This window comes from Triticum urartu, unplaced genomic scaffold (genome assembly GCF_003073215.2).
Source record: "Triticum urartu cultivar G1812 unplaced genomic scaffold, Tu2.1 TuUngrouped_contig_5791, whole genome shotgun sequence".
Lineage (NCBI taxonomy): Eukaryota > Viridiplantae > Streptophyta > Magnoliopsida > Poales > Poaceae > Triticum > Triticum urartu.
This window is the reverse complement of record NW_024116496.1, coordinates 3,719-19,903: the sequence shown is the minus strand read 5'-3', so window position 1 is coordinate 19,903 and position 16,185 is coordinate 3,719. Positions and strand designations below refer to the sequence as shown.

At 49.1% G+C, this 16,185-nt stretch overlaps 1 protein-coding gene and 1 pseudogene across 1 annotated transcript; one reads left to right on the top strand and one right to left on the bottom strand.

Annotated features, from left to right (window-relative positions):
• Positions 1-3,442: 3,442 nt before the first annotated feature.
• On the top strand, positions 3,443-5,063 carry LOC125529716 (amino acid transporter AVT1I-like). Its single transcript, XM_048694141.1, has one exon. The coding sequence runs from the start codon at positions 3,487-3,489 to the stop codon at positions 4,780-4,782; it is 1,296 nt and encodes a 431-aa protein (XP_048550098.1). The 5' UTR covers positions 3,443-3,486; the 3' UTR covers positions 4,783-5,063.
• A 9,725-nt stretch (positions 5,064-14,788) lies between these two features.
• Positions 14,789-15,942, bottom strand: LOC125529714 (annotated as a pseudogene).
• Between the last annotated feature and the right edge of the window lie 243 nt (positions 15,943-16,185).

Sequence of the window (16,185 nt, the reverse complement as noted above, 5' to 3'; positions counted from 1 at the left end):
CACAAAGGCGGTTTTGGGCATCGTTCGAGGGGAGGAGAGCCCAGCATGTTTGAATGATACCCTGTTGGTCCTTATACCCAAGGTATCAAATCCCACTTTGCTATCTCAATTTCGTCACATAGCTCTATGTAATGTGTTCTACAAAATTGCTTCAAAAATGCTTGCAAACCGTCTGAAGGTTATCTTGCCGGAGATCATATCAGAAGAGCAGTCGGCCTTTGTTCCAGGGAGGCTCATTACGGATAATATAATTTCAGCTTATGAGTGTTTGCATTTCATGAAGCGACATAGATCCAAGAAGAATAATTTTTGTGCTCTAAAGCTCGATATGATGAAGGCTTATGATAGAGTGGAATGGGGGTATCTAAAAGCAATTATGGAGAAACTGGGTTTGCAGCACCATGGGTTTCAGTAATCATGAATATGGTGAGCTCAGTCTCTTTCTCAGTAATGTTTAATGGAAGCAAGTTAGAAGAATTTAAACCCACACGAGGAATCCGTCAGGGAGATCCTATCTCTCCATATCTTTTCTTGTTGGCAGCAGAGCGCCTTTCGTGCCTGTTAAATTCACACAATCAGTCATCCCAACTTTGCGGCATTAAGGTGGCACCGACGGCAGTGGAGGTGAACCATCTTTTATTCGCATATGATAGCCTGCTATTTTTTAGGGCAAGCATTAATGGAGCTGAGGAGGTATCAAACCTGTTGGATACATATTGTATGGCCTCAGGGCAGCGAATTAACAAGGAGAAGTCATCTGTATTTTTTAGTAAGAAGACCCCACAGATTGTGAAGGATGCTATCAAGGGTTATCTTCAAGTGCCAAATGAGTCTTTGAGTGATAGATACTTAGGGATGCCGACAGATGTTGGGCATTCGAAAAAAGGCACTTTCAAGTACTTGAGTGATCGTGTTTGGGACAAAGTAAAGGGATGGATGAGCAAGTGTCTGTCAGCGGGAGGTAAAGAGGTTCTTTTAAAATCAATAGCTCAAGCCATCCCCGTATACTCGATGTCTTGCTTCAAACTCCCTCGTGTTTATGTGATCACATCAAGTCAATCATACGCAAATTTTGGTGGGGATGCAAGCAAGGGGAATGAAAACCAGCTTGGGTCTCACGGGAGGTGATGACACGGCCTAAATACCTGGGGGGTCTCGGCTTTAGGGACTTGGAATTGTTCAATCTTGCACTATTGGCACGGCAAGCATGGAGGTTGCTGCAAGAACCTTCATCTCTTAGTGAAAGTATCCTCAAGGCGTCATATTTTCCACAAGCATCAATTCTCGAGGCTGAACTTGGAGCGCGCCTGTCCCAGATATGGAGAGCTATTCTTGACGGTCGGGGTATGCTCAAGCAGGGTGTAATACTTAGAATTGGTAACGGCCAAAGCACAAGTATTTGGCAAGACAACTAGATCCCCAAAGAAACAACGCCAAGGCCGATAACCTCGCTTATACCAAATCCTCCAAAGAGGGTTTCGGACCTGCTACAGCCAGCCAACGCTTCCTCGAATGTAGGGTTGGTTTGCTCCATATTTTTACCCATTGATGCAGAGGCGATTTTGCGCATTCCGGTATGCACTCGAAACACTAAAGATTTTTGGGCATGGGCACCGGACAGCAAGGGCAGATTCTCGGTGAGTTCAGCGTATAAATTTATGATCAAAACAAAGCTTCAGCGAGAGAGTTGGCTCGAGCTAAGAAGTGAAACATCCAACGAACAAGCTGAAGGTAAATCCTGGACATCACTTTGGAATTTAATAGTGCCCTCCAAGGTCAAGGTTTTCATGTGGAGGCTGGCGATGCATTCGCTTCCGACTACGGATGTCTTACACAAGTGAAACATGGCCGTCCAAGATGCATGTCCCCTGTGTGGCTGCGAGAACTCATGGAGACACGCGCTCCTCTCGTGTACCATGTCACGCTGTATTTGGGCTCTCTCAGATGAGCAACTCGTGTCACAGATGACAGCCAATAAAGAACCAAACGCCAAGCACTAGATTTTCGAACCCGGCGAAAAGCAATCCACGAGGCTATATTCCAGAGCCCGGTCCAAACCACCGCCTTTGTGGATTCCTACTTACATGAGCTGCAGCAGTTACAAAAGCCGACCATGCCGCCTACTGCAGTCTGTCGATCTCCCCGTTTCACTGAAGAAAGGTGGCTTGCCCCGCCTCAAGACTGTATGAAGATTAATGTTGACGGCGCGGTCACCCACCACAAAAGAGGAGGACCAGTTTCGGCTGTCTGTAGAGACAGTCAGGGTCTATGCCTTGGGTCCTCATCGGTGGTATACCCGGGAGTGACTGGCCCAGTGATGCTCGAGACATTCGCCTGCAGGGAAGCTCTATCTCTTGCAGAGGATCTTAATCTGCATAAGATCACAGTTGTGTCTGACTGTCAAGGAGTGGTTTACGACATCAACAGGGGGACGGGAAGACTCCATGCTGCTATAGTACATGAAATAATAGGTCGTAAAAGTAGTTTTCAGTTATGTAATTTCATTCATGAGCACAAAAACTATAACTATGAGGCTCATAAACTTGTCAAGTTTTCTTGTAACCTACAATTAGGTAGACATGTGTGGTTGGGAAATCCTCATGACCCAACAGTTGTATCTATGAACGTTGCTTTGGAATAAAAAGCTTGATGAGTTTTCTCAAAAAAAAAAAAAAACAAGAGGCTTCAAACTTATGGTGCTTAGTAGCTTAACAGATATATACTGGGAGGTAGGAACATGGCGTGAGCTGAAAGGGTGCTGGGTATTCTATTTGAATTTATACGGAGTTTGTTGCCTATGTCAAGTATTGTTCTAGCGATAATCGGCAAAGCCCCGGCGGCACCGTGTACCAGTAAATAGGCCGAGTGGTTTTTAGAACGTACTCTACCCAGCAGAGAGCCTCAATGTTGCGTACCCGTAAGAAAACACTCCACGAATAGCCGAACACTAAGCAAAGACAGATTTTGCTGCACCGTGGGCTAAAGGTACAACCACCTTTATAGGGATCCAATCATAAATTGTTCACGTTCTCTCTAAAACGGGCTAGGTCTCTTTTGTGGGTACAAGGAGTTACACGGTTGTCCTGCATGCATGCATGTGCCCGGATTGAAAACGCACCGTTATCACGAACATGCAAGCGTCAGCCCACATGCATATGTATCGACCGTGTCCTAGCACGTACGTGAATGTAGCGGCGCGACGAGGGTGAAGTACTCCTTCACATGTGGTTGCATGGACCACACATGAGTGGAGCAAAGGTGAAAAACTCTTGATAGATTGTGTAACTTTGGCGTGTCAAAATCTCTTGACTGGCCGATGTTGGAGTCATCGTTGCATGCGTTGGCAAACTGCCGGCAGACCGTCACGTGCCAAAGTCTCATAAACCAGCACCCACTATAAACAGCCCCGGCCGCGCGTAGCCTGGCAAGTCAGCACAGCAGCATCAATCGTCCGAACGATCGACTGCATCTTGTGGCTGTTCAGAGATGGAAGACCACACGACGAGCCGCCTCGCTGCGACGGCGAGCCCCCTCGGCGAGCCACTTCTCACGGCCACCGGGCAGCGAGCTGACCGCGACGCCGAGGCGCAGCTCCCTCCGTATCGCAGCGCCGGCGCCTCCTTCTCCAGGACGTGCCTCAACCTCACCAACGCCGTCTCGGGCATCGGGGTGCTCACCATGCCGTACGCGGTGTCGCGGGGCGGGTGGCTCAGCCTGGCGCTCTTCGCCCTCGTCGGCGCCGTCTGCTACTACACCGGCACGCTCATGGCGCGCTGCATGCGCGCCGACGGCTCCGTCGCCACCTACCCGGACGTCGGCCAGCTGGCCTTCGGCGCCGCCGGCCGAAGAACCGTCGCCGTGTTCATGTACGTGGAGCTCTACCTCGTCGCCATCAGTTTCCTGGTCCTCGAGGGCGACAACCTCGACAAGCTCTTCCCCGGCGCCGGCGTGGAGCTGCTCCCCGGCTACCGGCTGCGCGGGAAGCAGCTCTTCATCGTCCTGGCTGGCGCCGTCGTGCTGCCCACCACCTGGCTCAGGAACCTCGGCGTGCTCGCCTACGTGTCGGCGCTCGGGCTCGTCGCGTCGGCGGCCTTGACGGCGTCGCTGATCTGGGCCGGAGTCTCTGAATCCGGGTTCCGCACGAACGGCAACGTCCTCAACCTCGCCGGCCTGCCCGCCTCCCTCGGCCTCTACTTCGTCTGCTTCACCGGCCATGTCGTCTTTCCCACGATATACTCGTCCATGAAGAACCGCGAGCGCTTCTCCCAAGTGCTGCTCATCTCCTCGGTGCTCTGCAGCCTCAACTACGGGTTCACGGCGGTGCTGGGCTACCTCATCTACGGAGAGGACGTGCAGTCGCAGGTGACGCTCAACCTGCCATCAGGGAGGCTCTACACCAAGATCGCCATCGTCATGACTCTCATCAACCCGCTGACCAAGTACGCGCTGCTCGTCGCGCCCATCACGTCGGCAATCGAGGAGAGGCTCTCGCTCGCGGGGAGTGGGTCGGCGAGGGTGGCTGTCAGCACCACCGTTCTTATCAGCACGGTCGCGGTGGCGTCCATGGTGCCGTTCTTCGGCTTCCTCATGTCCTTCATCGGTTCCTTCCTCAGCGTCATGGGCACAGTCTTCTTCCCCTGCCTCTGCTACCTCAAGATCTACAAAGCCAAAGGCCTGCGCCGTGTCGAGGTCGCGGCGATCGTCGGCATCCTGCTGCTTGGGGCGTTTGTTGCCATCACTGGCACCTACACTTCGTTGTTGGACATCATAGGCACTTTCTGACAGATAGTACGTACTTCCTTTTAGCTGTGCTATATGCTAGCATATAGTACAAACATACCAACGGGATTTATAAAAAAGAAAAACAACGGCTCTCTACCATTATTGATGACCTCGACAAAATTGCAGAGACGCGCATCTTATCTCAACAAGAGATTGAATTAAAAAATCAATCTAATGAGAAGATTGCCCGTCTTCTCGGAGAAGAGGAGATCAAATACTACCAGAGATCCAAAGCCGATTTCATTTTGATGGGTGATAGTAATACAAGATACTTCCAATTGGTCGCTAATGGGCGGCATAGGAAGAAATGTATTTATAGTCTCCAACAAGATGAGGGGCGGATCGAAGGTCAAGAGGAGCTCAAAAATTATATCACCAAATACTACAAATCTCTGTTCGGAGCGCCGGCTGAAGGGAATTTCACCCTCGACGAGACCCGAACAGATGACATTCCACAAGTCACGGCAGAAGAAAACGATATTCTGACGGCACCATTCTCGGAAGAGGAGGTGAAAGCTGCGGTGTTCCAAATGGAACATAACAAAGCTCCAGGCCCAGATGGTTTCCCCGCAGAATTCTATCAGAATTTCTGGGATATCATCAAGGATGACCTTATGGAGTTGTTCAATTGTCTTCATGCCGACCGACTTGAGCTATTTAGGCTTAATTTTGGCGAGATTGTCTTGTTGCCAAAGATTAAGGAGGCTGAACGGATCCAGCAGTTCAGACCCATATGCCTCCTTAATGTCAGCTTCAAGATTTTCACCAAAGTGGCTACGAATGTTATCCGTCCATCTCAAACGGCCTTCATGCAAGGAAGGAATATACTAGATGGTGTAGTTATCCTTCATGAGACCGTCCATGAGATGCACCGAAAAAACATGAGTGGAGTGGTATTCAAAATTGACTTTGAAAAAGCCTATGACAAGGTCAAATGGTCTTTTCTCCAACAGGCCCTAAGGATGAAAGGTTTCTCTGAAAAATGGTGCAAGTGGATCCAAAATTTTGTAACTGGAGGTAGTGTGGCCATCAAAGTCAATGATGATGTAGGTCATTACTTCCAGACAAAAAAAGGACTACGGCAGGGTGACCCCATGTCCCCAATGTTATTTAACATTGTGGCTGACATGTTGGCTATTCTGATTGAGCGCGCCAAGCAGGACGGGCAAATTGCTGGGGTAGTGCCACACCTTGTGGATGGTGGCCTCTCTATTCTGCAATATGCTGATGACACAATACTTTTTATGGAACATGACCTGGACAAGGCTCGAAACATGAAACTCCTGTTGTCAGCGTTTGAGCAGATGTCAGGTCTTAAAATTAACTTCCATAAAAGCGAAGTGTTCTGCTTTGGAGAAGCCGTGGAGGCAGCGGCTGATTACGCGGACCTGTTTGGTTGCGCACTTGGCCAATTCCCGATCAAATATCTGGGAATACCTAGTCATTATCGACGTCTCACCATTGCGGAGTGGAAGCATGTAGAGGAGCGGCTAGAGAAACGGTTGAGCAGTTGGAAAGGCAAGTTGCTCTCAGTTGGAGGACGACTGGTTTTGATAAACTCTGTCCTCACAAATATGGTTCTCTATATGCTTTCTTTCTTCCAACTCCCAAAAGGGGTCTTGCAAAGATTGGACTATTTTAGGTCTAGATTCTTTTGGCAAGGAGATGGTGAAAATAAAAAATACCGGCTGACCAAATGGAGCGTGGTTTGTAGGCTGAAAGACCAAGGTGGCCTTGGAATTCATGACCTGCAGGTCAAGAATGAGGCCCTACTTAGTAAATGGTTGTTCAAACTTCTTACTGAGGATGGTGTTTGGCAAACCATGCTGCGCAACAAGTATCTAGGCCAAAAGGCGGTGTCTCAGGCATATTGGAAACCTGGCGACTCACACTTTTGGGCTGGCCTAATGGCGGCAAAGAAACAACTCTTTCGCTTTGGGTCTTTCGCGATAAAGGACGGGTCAGAGATTCGTTTCTGGGAAGACATCTGGCTAGGCAATGCCAGTCTCCGAGAACAATATCCAGCCTTGTACAACATTGCTCGCGATAAGAACAATACTATTGCGCAGGTGCTCAGCTCATCCCCGCCGAATATTTCATTCAGGCGGGATTTGGTTGGCGCCCGACTTATGTCATGGCATACTCTGTTATCCCGTCTGGATCTGATTAACCTGACGCAAGGGCGTGATGTGTTTCGCTGGAACCTTACTACATCAGGATCTTTCACGGTAGACTCTATGTATCGTGCGCTCACGCATTCTGAGGTACCGGAGAGCAATAACAAGAAAATCTGGAAGGCAAAGATTCCACTAAAAGTTACAATATTCATGTGGTATCTTCGTAGAGGTGTTGTGCTAACCAAAGACAACCTTGCACGACGCAACTGGCCAGGAAGTAAGAAGTGTTGTTTTTGTACTCTTGACGAGACAATCAAACACCTTTTTTTTCAATGCAAGTTTGCGCGTTCTACGTGGTCATTCATCCAAATAGCGTCAAATATGTATCCGCCCACAAGTGTTGCCAATATTTTTGGTCATTGGTTGAATGGTATTTCAAATAGATTCAAAACGCTAATAAGGGTGGGAGCATACGCCTTACTATGGTCGCTTTGGCTATGTAGAAATGATTTGGTTTTTAATGACAAAAATGCTTCTCCTCTGCAGGTTATTTTCCGTTGTACGCACTCGCTTCGTATGTGGTCTATGCTACAACGTGCGGAGTACCTACCGCTATTCAAGGCGGTGTGTACGCGATTGGAGCAGGTGGCTATGGAGGTTTTTACCCAACATGGGTGGCAGCATAATCTCCGGATCGGTCCACCAACCGTTTCGACATAGGCATAGTGTCGGTCTATAGGACTCTACTGTTGCCGAATTGTCGGGTTTATTTTCTTGTCAGCTTTTTTTTTGGCTGTGTGCATCCTAGTTATGCAGAGGCCGGGTGGTACTCTAAGTGCTTTGTATCGCTTGATGCTACATTTTGAGATAATAAAAACGCCCTTTATCGAAAAAACAAACAAAACAACCGAGCGATCTTAGCGTATGTAAGATAAAGTGAAGGTCATCCGTTGATTTGGAAAATAAATCGAGGACTTATTAATTAATTATCGACTTTGATATTCACACTCGGGGCGGGGGCCATTCTGCTGGGTGTCAAGGAGGTCACTTTCGTAGTGAAGGATATGGATCGTGGGGAGTTCTTTCTTAGCATGTCCCTGGCCTAGAGATGTTTTGAAACTTTGTTGCAAGGTGATAATTGTCTATGGCCCGGCTGACCACAGGCAGTCTTCAGTTTTTTTTATCGGAGCTGAAGGCCAAGGTTGATCGAAGTCCCATCTTGGTGGTAATGGCGGGGGGCATCAACCTGATTTGGCAGCGCATGGACAGAAGCTCGACTATTGTGGCCCTTCCGCACATGCATCTTTTCAATGACTACATTGTGGAGATGGCTCTTCGCGAGATCGCTCGCGTAGGGGCTAGGTTTTCTTGACTAATAAAGAGCTCAACCCAATCCAGAGTGTATTGGATTTGGTCCTTGTGTCTGTTCAGTGCGAGGTGGCTTTTCCGCTAAGCTCCCTAAAGGTGGTTATCAGAATTTGGTTCTGATCACTCACCCCTGCTTTTCTCATCGGGGATGGTGCCTCCTAGATCGAAGTGTTTCCACTTTGAAACCTTGGGGCTATTGCATCAGGTTTTGTGGAAGAAATGCGGCTTAGGTGGGCGAGGGCGGCTGCCGCTCCGCCAAGGGTGTTCTGTGTTGTCGACATTTGGCATCACTATGACAAATCAGTGTGACAATTCACGCGTTGGTGGGGGCAATCTTGGTGCTTGACCGGATCTAGGCGTTGGATGTGATTGTCGGCGGCGTTGACATCTCTGTCGATGACTGGCTCGTGCAATACACCCTCGAAGCCTCTCTTATGGAGATCTTCAAGGGTGAAGAGCTTTTTTGGCAGCATCAGGCGGTGGGGGCGGGGGTGTCGGAATTGACTCTTACAAGGGGAACGCTAATACCGCCTATTTCCAAGCTATTGCTAATGCGCGATGTCGCAAATGCTCTATTCCTTGTTTGTGGAAGGGAGATGTCCTCGTTGAGTAGTTAGGAGATATCGTGATGCACATTTACTCCTTCTATAAGGAGCTCTTCACGACGGAACCTGCTATGGATTTCTCCGGCGGATGATTATTGGCCAATAGCAGCCAAAGTTTCTGGCACTGAGAATTTGGAACTATCTCTGCATTTCTTGCCGGAGGAGATGGGTAGGGGATTGCTGACATGAAGTCTAGCTACCTGGCCCAGGCAGCCTGTTAGTGGCCTTCTTCCAGAAGTTTTGGATGCAATTTTAGCTTCTGGTCAAGCCGATGTTCCATGAATTTTATATTGGGACTCTCGACATGGTGCGCTTGAACTTTGGTGTCATTACCCTGATCCCCAAAATAGTGGTCGAGAAGCCAGACGGTGAAGAGCCCCACGCATCTCCCCCGCACAAGCAGCACGACTGTCAAAGTGGAGGCTGTCGTGGAGCATAGCCGACAGGCTTGGAGCTAGGTAGGCGGCTGTGAGGTCGATGTGGTGGCATGGCCGTGGAGGTGCTACGGCGGTGGTGAAAAGAGACTACCAACGCCAACAAGAGCGGGCATCAGATGCGGTGTCGAGGTGGGGGAAATGTGTGGATGCCAGCGACGGCCTGGGCAGCGTCGGTGCGGCCTGCAGTGGGAGGCGACAGCGGTGGCGGCGTGGCTGGAGGTGTCAGGTGTGTAGGGGAAGGGGAGAATGGGTGTTGTGCCACCGACGAGCGGGTCAGAGGGGACAAGGGCGGGCGTCACATGCGTCCATGCAGTGTCCGCGCCGACGCAAACACGATCCAAATTTGGGCCGATACCAAGGAGGAATCAATGGAGCAATCACGGCTCAAGGGTTTGGTTTGCTTACAACGTTCTGCATGCCGGTTACGGGCTACGGTGCTACTCTACCATAGCATAGTGTCGATCCCCGTCGCATCCTCTTGTTGAGTAAATTCTTGACATGCCAGCCCTATCCACTGACGATATCCTGAATCTGTAAAGGTGAGTCAAGTCGATCCACCCTCGATCTCGAAATGGGAGAACCAACCCAACACGGTCGAGCTCATCGTCAACTCAACTCATGCGGATGCACACGCAATTATCAACAATGCATGACCAACTTGGCCACAACCTCTATTCGGCGATGTTCGGAATTTATCACTGTGAGACAAAGACGATGGTTGAACTAAAACTACCACAAGAATTATGGAACGGAAACAATAAGATTATGCTCATGATTTGTTTTCAAGAGCCTTTTGTAAAACAAGGATTCTTTCTTTTAGTAAAATTGGTAATCCTTGAAAATAAATAGCCATCTCAGCCACGCCACTGTAGCCAGCCTTGTATGCTACTCAGATCGTGTTGCAAGGTGAAACTGAGATGCCCTCATGGGGTTAAAGCCTAACAAACTTCAGTTTAGACAAAACCACAAATAGGAGTATAAATGCACATCCGCCCTAGCCAAACCGTCCAACACCCCCAGCAACAGAAGACACCCAAGTTCATTTCAAAACATTCCTTGGCAGGAACAGTAGAGAGATCCATCGGTCTCGGCCACATTTGGTCATATCGTTGTACCACAACCAACTGCGCGTGAGGCTTCATCGGAGGCTGGAAATCGCCCCCATGCTGCGGCTGCGTTCGGCTGCAGAGTACCCTCACCCTACACCAATTCCCCTTGGGGACCAAATACCTCTCAACATGCAATTCATGTCACTTATAATGCATTTAATCCTCTTGTATTTCGGCATCAATAGCAGCAGTTCGGAACAACAGCAGCATAATAAGTGGTTCACAATAAGCGAGCATAGCAATCAGAACTGTTGTTCTCCAAGCTAAAGCTCCGAACTTTGAACATAATCGGCATGCGGCCATTGCGACAATATCTCAAGTTCTGAGTGTCAAATAGCAACGAAACCATGTGAAAAATTCTCAGATCCTTCAAACTAGAGTCAATATCTCTGCAACCATGACATGGGCAAAAAATCCAGCAAATAAATATGAAGCCTCTCCACCGAAAAGTACACAAGAATCGATCTAGGCTGAGGTACTTTCGCCCTTCTTCTGCAACATCCTCGTGTAGGAGAATAGATGTGAAGATAGTTTCGGTTTATCTGCTGCTATGCAATTAAACAGTCATTAGCAGTTGGTTTCTCACAAAGGACGCCCACTACATATTTTGAAAGGAATACAGGCAAATTATGTAGTACTCCCTCTGTAAACTAATGTAAGACGTAAAAACGTCTTAGATTAGTGTACAGAGGTAGTACATGTTTGTGATCTCAAAGAGAAGTGACAGCCACAAAGTAAAAAATAGTGGCACAAACAAGCCGTTATTAAATATGGCATTTTATACAATATGCATACAGCAACCAAACCAGCAGGCATACATACCAACACAACATCAGAGGCATCAACAACCAAAGTTAGGAGGAGCAGTTGTTAACAAGTTGCAGTTACATAACTTGGTTTTATTACTATCAACAACCAAAGTTAAAAATGGACTTCTGATTTGTTATCTACTACATCTACTTGCATCCCAACAAGAAAAGCAACAAACAAACAATGGAACATTTTTTCTATCACCAATAATCAGTTAATCGACTAATACCAAATAATGGCATGTTTTTACTCAGTAACCTCCCAAATTGGATTAACAAGCACAATAATCAGTGGATCAACTAGTACCAAAAGATGGCATCAAGAGGATCCATGCCACCTTCCTTCCATATGCTACTTGCTTAAATAAATAAATAGATAGATAGAACTGACATATCTGAATACAGGTCTTGTTCATTGGTTGCTTGTGAAATAAACCCACCAAGCTATCAGTTTAATATGTGTAGTATCTTCTCAACAATTTAGTGTTCAATATGTGTCACTGAATGTAAGCATACATAGCAGATGCTTAGATCTATTCAATAACAATATGTGTAGCTTACTGTAAAAATAGTTGACTGTAACAGAGGGTGAAGTATCAATGGTGTACAGCTATTGGAATTCTCATCCCATAAGCATTTATCATGGTGCATTCTAGGGAAGTCAAATTTCAGATAAAAAGTTACGACATCTGGTGGACACCAATGTATGCACACACTATACATATTCTGGAAGTCCAATACCAGTGTGCATGAAAGTTGTTCAATGTCAGTATGCATGAAAGTAGCTACAAGGGGTTAGATTTTGGAGTCTTACATGGGGTAACCTAACTTAAAATCAAGAACCCTAGACTCTATGTACACGGACACAGTCTAATTCTAGGGAAAAAAAGAGGGAGAGGGGAAAGAAAAAAATAAGGGGGGAGAGGAACTTACCAGCCACCAGACAAGGCTTCTCTCCGCCCCCCTGTAGTTGGCCGACTTGATGCAATCGGAGGGCGGATGAAGAAGCCCGGCACACAGCCCCCTCCAGCAAATAGCCATCCCAGCGCCGCCGCCTGCCCTCCAGCAGCGGCCCCATGACCATCCCCCTCCGGTGACAGCCACCCCAGCTCCACGCCTGCCACGCCGCCCTCAGCTGCGGCTCGCACTCCCTCGCTAGTGACGATGAGGAGCTAGTCCCACAGACGCCACCAACTACCAAATACTCTGCTCCATCCGCTCAGCTTCGTATGGGGCATGAGACATGAGACTGTGACAAGCGGGCGTTGGCGGTATGTGCTGTCACGGCATGGTCCGAGGCGTCTGGCATCGCTGGCCCTGACAATGGCTCCGCATCTCATCCTCGCTTGGCTTCATGGTAGATGCTGCAGAGCTCTTGGGCACCGTGCGGTTGTTTGCAGCCTACGGTGCTCCCACTGTTTGGAGAACGGTCACCATGCGCGCGAGTGCCGCAACCCCTAGTGTCCACTTAGCTCATTGGCATTCCTTGTTGTGTGCATGTCCCGCCTTAACATCGACATCGAACATCATCAAGGTCCAGCTTCCTGTGAAGGTCCGATGAAGTTCACGCTTCCCTCGGACGCGCTTCACTGTGGGTCTTGAAGATCAGTCCAAGCTGCTGTGAGGCTTCTAGCCTAGGTTGGGAGCATTCTGGAGCGGGTGGAGGCTACTCTGAGCAGGCTCTCCCCCATGCCGGCTATGTTGTAAACTGCTCCAACGTCGCGTACTCCTGGTGTTACCGGCGTTGGCTCCACGGAAGACAAGGGGGCAAGGCTTTATGGTTGTTTCCCCCTCGTCTTGGCGATAATTCGTCGATGTTTGCCTTGTCCACTGTGTTCTGAGGGTGAGCCCATCGCTGTTCTCGTGGCTTTGGTGCTGCAATCATGCCTGAACTTTAGAAGCTATGTCTAAGCCCTACTACGCCTCCATAAGTGGAGCATATGAAGGTGAATTCACCGACGACCTCGTGTGAGGGAGATTATTCGCCTCTGTCATGTGAGCAACTGGAGGCACCTGATCGTGGTTGTAGTATATGTTGTTCATGATTTTGTTACAGCCGGCATGTACTGCTTGCTTCTGGGAGCCACTTGGTTGATGACAACTTCACCAAGAAGGTGGACTCACTTGTGCCCTCACTCGTGGCTTGGGCGCCCACTTCACCTCCTCTGGAGCCTTGCTAGGTGGCCACTGATGAGGACGGTGCTGCTCTAGAAGTTGCTGGCACGCAGTCGCCTGGGTCCATCGGGCGGGATGATGTTCTTGTGGTCGGAGCTTCAGTGCCTAACCTCGGAAACATTTTCGCCATCAAGCTTGTTGAATAGCTATCTAACTTGGATGCTAAATCGGAAAAATGATTGGATGTCTCTTGAAGCAGAAGACATCGAGGGACAAATGCAAGAAGGATGATGCTCGCCCTCAAGTTGGCATCCGCAAGAAGAAATTTAGCAAGTGCAATGGCAAGAGCGATAATGGGGAAGCGCAGGTGCTTCCATGACATAATTGTCTAGGCTGCAAACGTGGGCTCAGATCAGATGTGTTTGTTGTCTCTGTTGTTATGTCCTTCTCGAGTTGTTGTTGGTCGATGGGGTTCAATTAGTGTGACCCAAGTCTTTGGGGGTTGCAGTTGTTCTGTGTTGGGTGTGTTTGTTGGGGGGTCTTTGGGGGTTGCAGTTGTTCTGTGTTGGGTGTGTTTGTTGGGGGGTCTTTGGAGGTTGCAGTTGTTCTGTGTTGGGTGTGTTTGTTGGGGGGTCCTGTGGCTCCATAGTTCGGGAGTAGTTCCCATGAGTGGGCAAGTTTATGACGGTTTTCGCCCGGTTTTCCGTCAATTAACTGGGCAACTCTCTTCTTGTTAATTAATGGATGAGTCAAAAAAGTCGTCTATGTTTCGAGAAAATATCATTTCATTTTCAGCTGGCCAAATCAACCGAGCCATAGGAGCAACTGAGCATGCATCCCGTTGGAGGTACATAGCAACGGAACCATCTTTTTTCCTTCGGTTAATTTATCAGCAATGGGACTAGGTTATGGGTACACTAATCCTCTTGGAGCAAAGCTCTGATAATTAAACTGTTCTAGGCAGTAATGACCTAGTGTTACAGGGGCCTGATTAGTAAAGCTCCGATGAAGTTAACCTACTCATTGAACCTGATCAGCACAGCATCTATGCTAGAGCAGTCAGTGCAGCGTACATCCCCAACACCATGAAGGTCTTTGGTCAGTTGCTTAGTTAACCTACCTAAGGCTGATTCCACACAACTACTATATTTATTTTCCCTCTGACTTGTATGTATCAGAATGGTATAACATCACAAAGGAGGATGCCTACATATCTAGAATCACCCAGAAAACCAAAAAAATCAGCAGACCTACAGACAAATATATATCTAGTTATGCAGAAACATGAGAAGGAAAACTATATACTCATCAATGATTAGAAATCGCACATTGTCTTGGAAACTCTCGAACTAAAATGATCTATAAATCTAAGCTACAAGCAAAAGAACTGTAATAGCAGTCGATGGTGTGCTTAGTGTTGATGACTTAATGTGCATGTTTGAAAAACATGTAGGGCATCACTTCTCTGAAAAAAGTCTCCCCGTGCACCTTCTTGCTTCGGCCTGAACTGAGCTCAACTGTGTACAGCCCAGCCTTTGTAGTCACGAAGATGACACCAACACCTTCCGCAAAACCAACCACCGACACGCCAATGAGGGCACTAGCAGGGAGCAACGGTACGAGCTCGATGACCCTGTGTCGCACACTCGCACCCATACTGCAGTTTTGCTAGGACCAGCCTCCATTGACCATAGGCAGAGTGTAAAGTTCATCACAGTCGCTAACATCAGCATCCCGTCCTCCACACCCATGAGGTGAAGCCACGGCAGGTCATCATCCTCTTCTTCAGCTAGCGCAATCACCGACAATTTTTGCCCAGCCATGTCATACTCGACAAGACTGTCGGTCTCCTCACAGGGGAAATAGACCTTGTTTCCCACAACGACAGTGTGCCCCGTCGTCTCGATGGCATGAGGTTCCTCACCAGAGACAATGTCACTCCATTTACGAGTTTTCGATGAGTAGACGGTGGCAAAGGTCTTTTCCTCGTCGGAGCCGACGAGGGCCACCAGGAAAGGGCCGCCATGGCAGTAGATGTGATGGCAGCCGTCCTTAGCACATAGCACCGCGGCATTCCAGGTTATGCCCTCGTCTTCATCCTCTTCAGACCAATCATTCCAGATGATGTCAGCGCAGTCGGGGTCAGCCTTGACTCCCCACCGGCGACCGGTGACGAGGTCGCAGATAGCGAAGTCCTCGTCCCTTTTAGGTGTGTGGAAGAGGACGAGGCCGTGCCCGGAGTCGAGAACGCGCCAGTGGCGGCGCTCGTGGCACGCCGGCGGGCGGAAGGACGCGGTGGAGACGAAGTTGGAGACCACGTGCTCCTTTTCGTAGTCTCTGATTCTCCCCTTCTCGCACGGCCTCTTGTGGCGTGTGTTGTGGAGGAAGCCCAGCACGGGCGGCGCCCCGTGGAAGGCGCGGTACTCGCGGGCGAAGTCGGCGTCGGAGAGGATGCCGTGCCAGCTCGTGCAGACGGCGGTGGCGCGGACGAGGCTCCTGGAGTCGTCCGGGAGGACGCGCTTGAAGATCTCGCGCATCGCGCCGTCGACCAGCCCCGGCGGCGAGTTGCAGCCACGCTGTGTCGGAGGTGGCGGGCTCATCGCGGGAGGGGTTGGGCCCAGTGGCTTCCTGTGGTTTCAAGCAATACGTGATTGATGTCCCTGTTACTCGGTTTACGACTGGGCCAAGAAGTGGGTGTCAACTCCCATCATGATTGAAAGTGATTCCCTGGAAGTGGTACAAGCAATTCTGAACCTCCTCCGACTATGGAGCATCGGGCCCGGTGCTCCATAGATGACTGCCGAGCGCTAATGAGCGAGTTCGGCACATCAACTATTCAACGC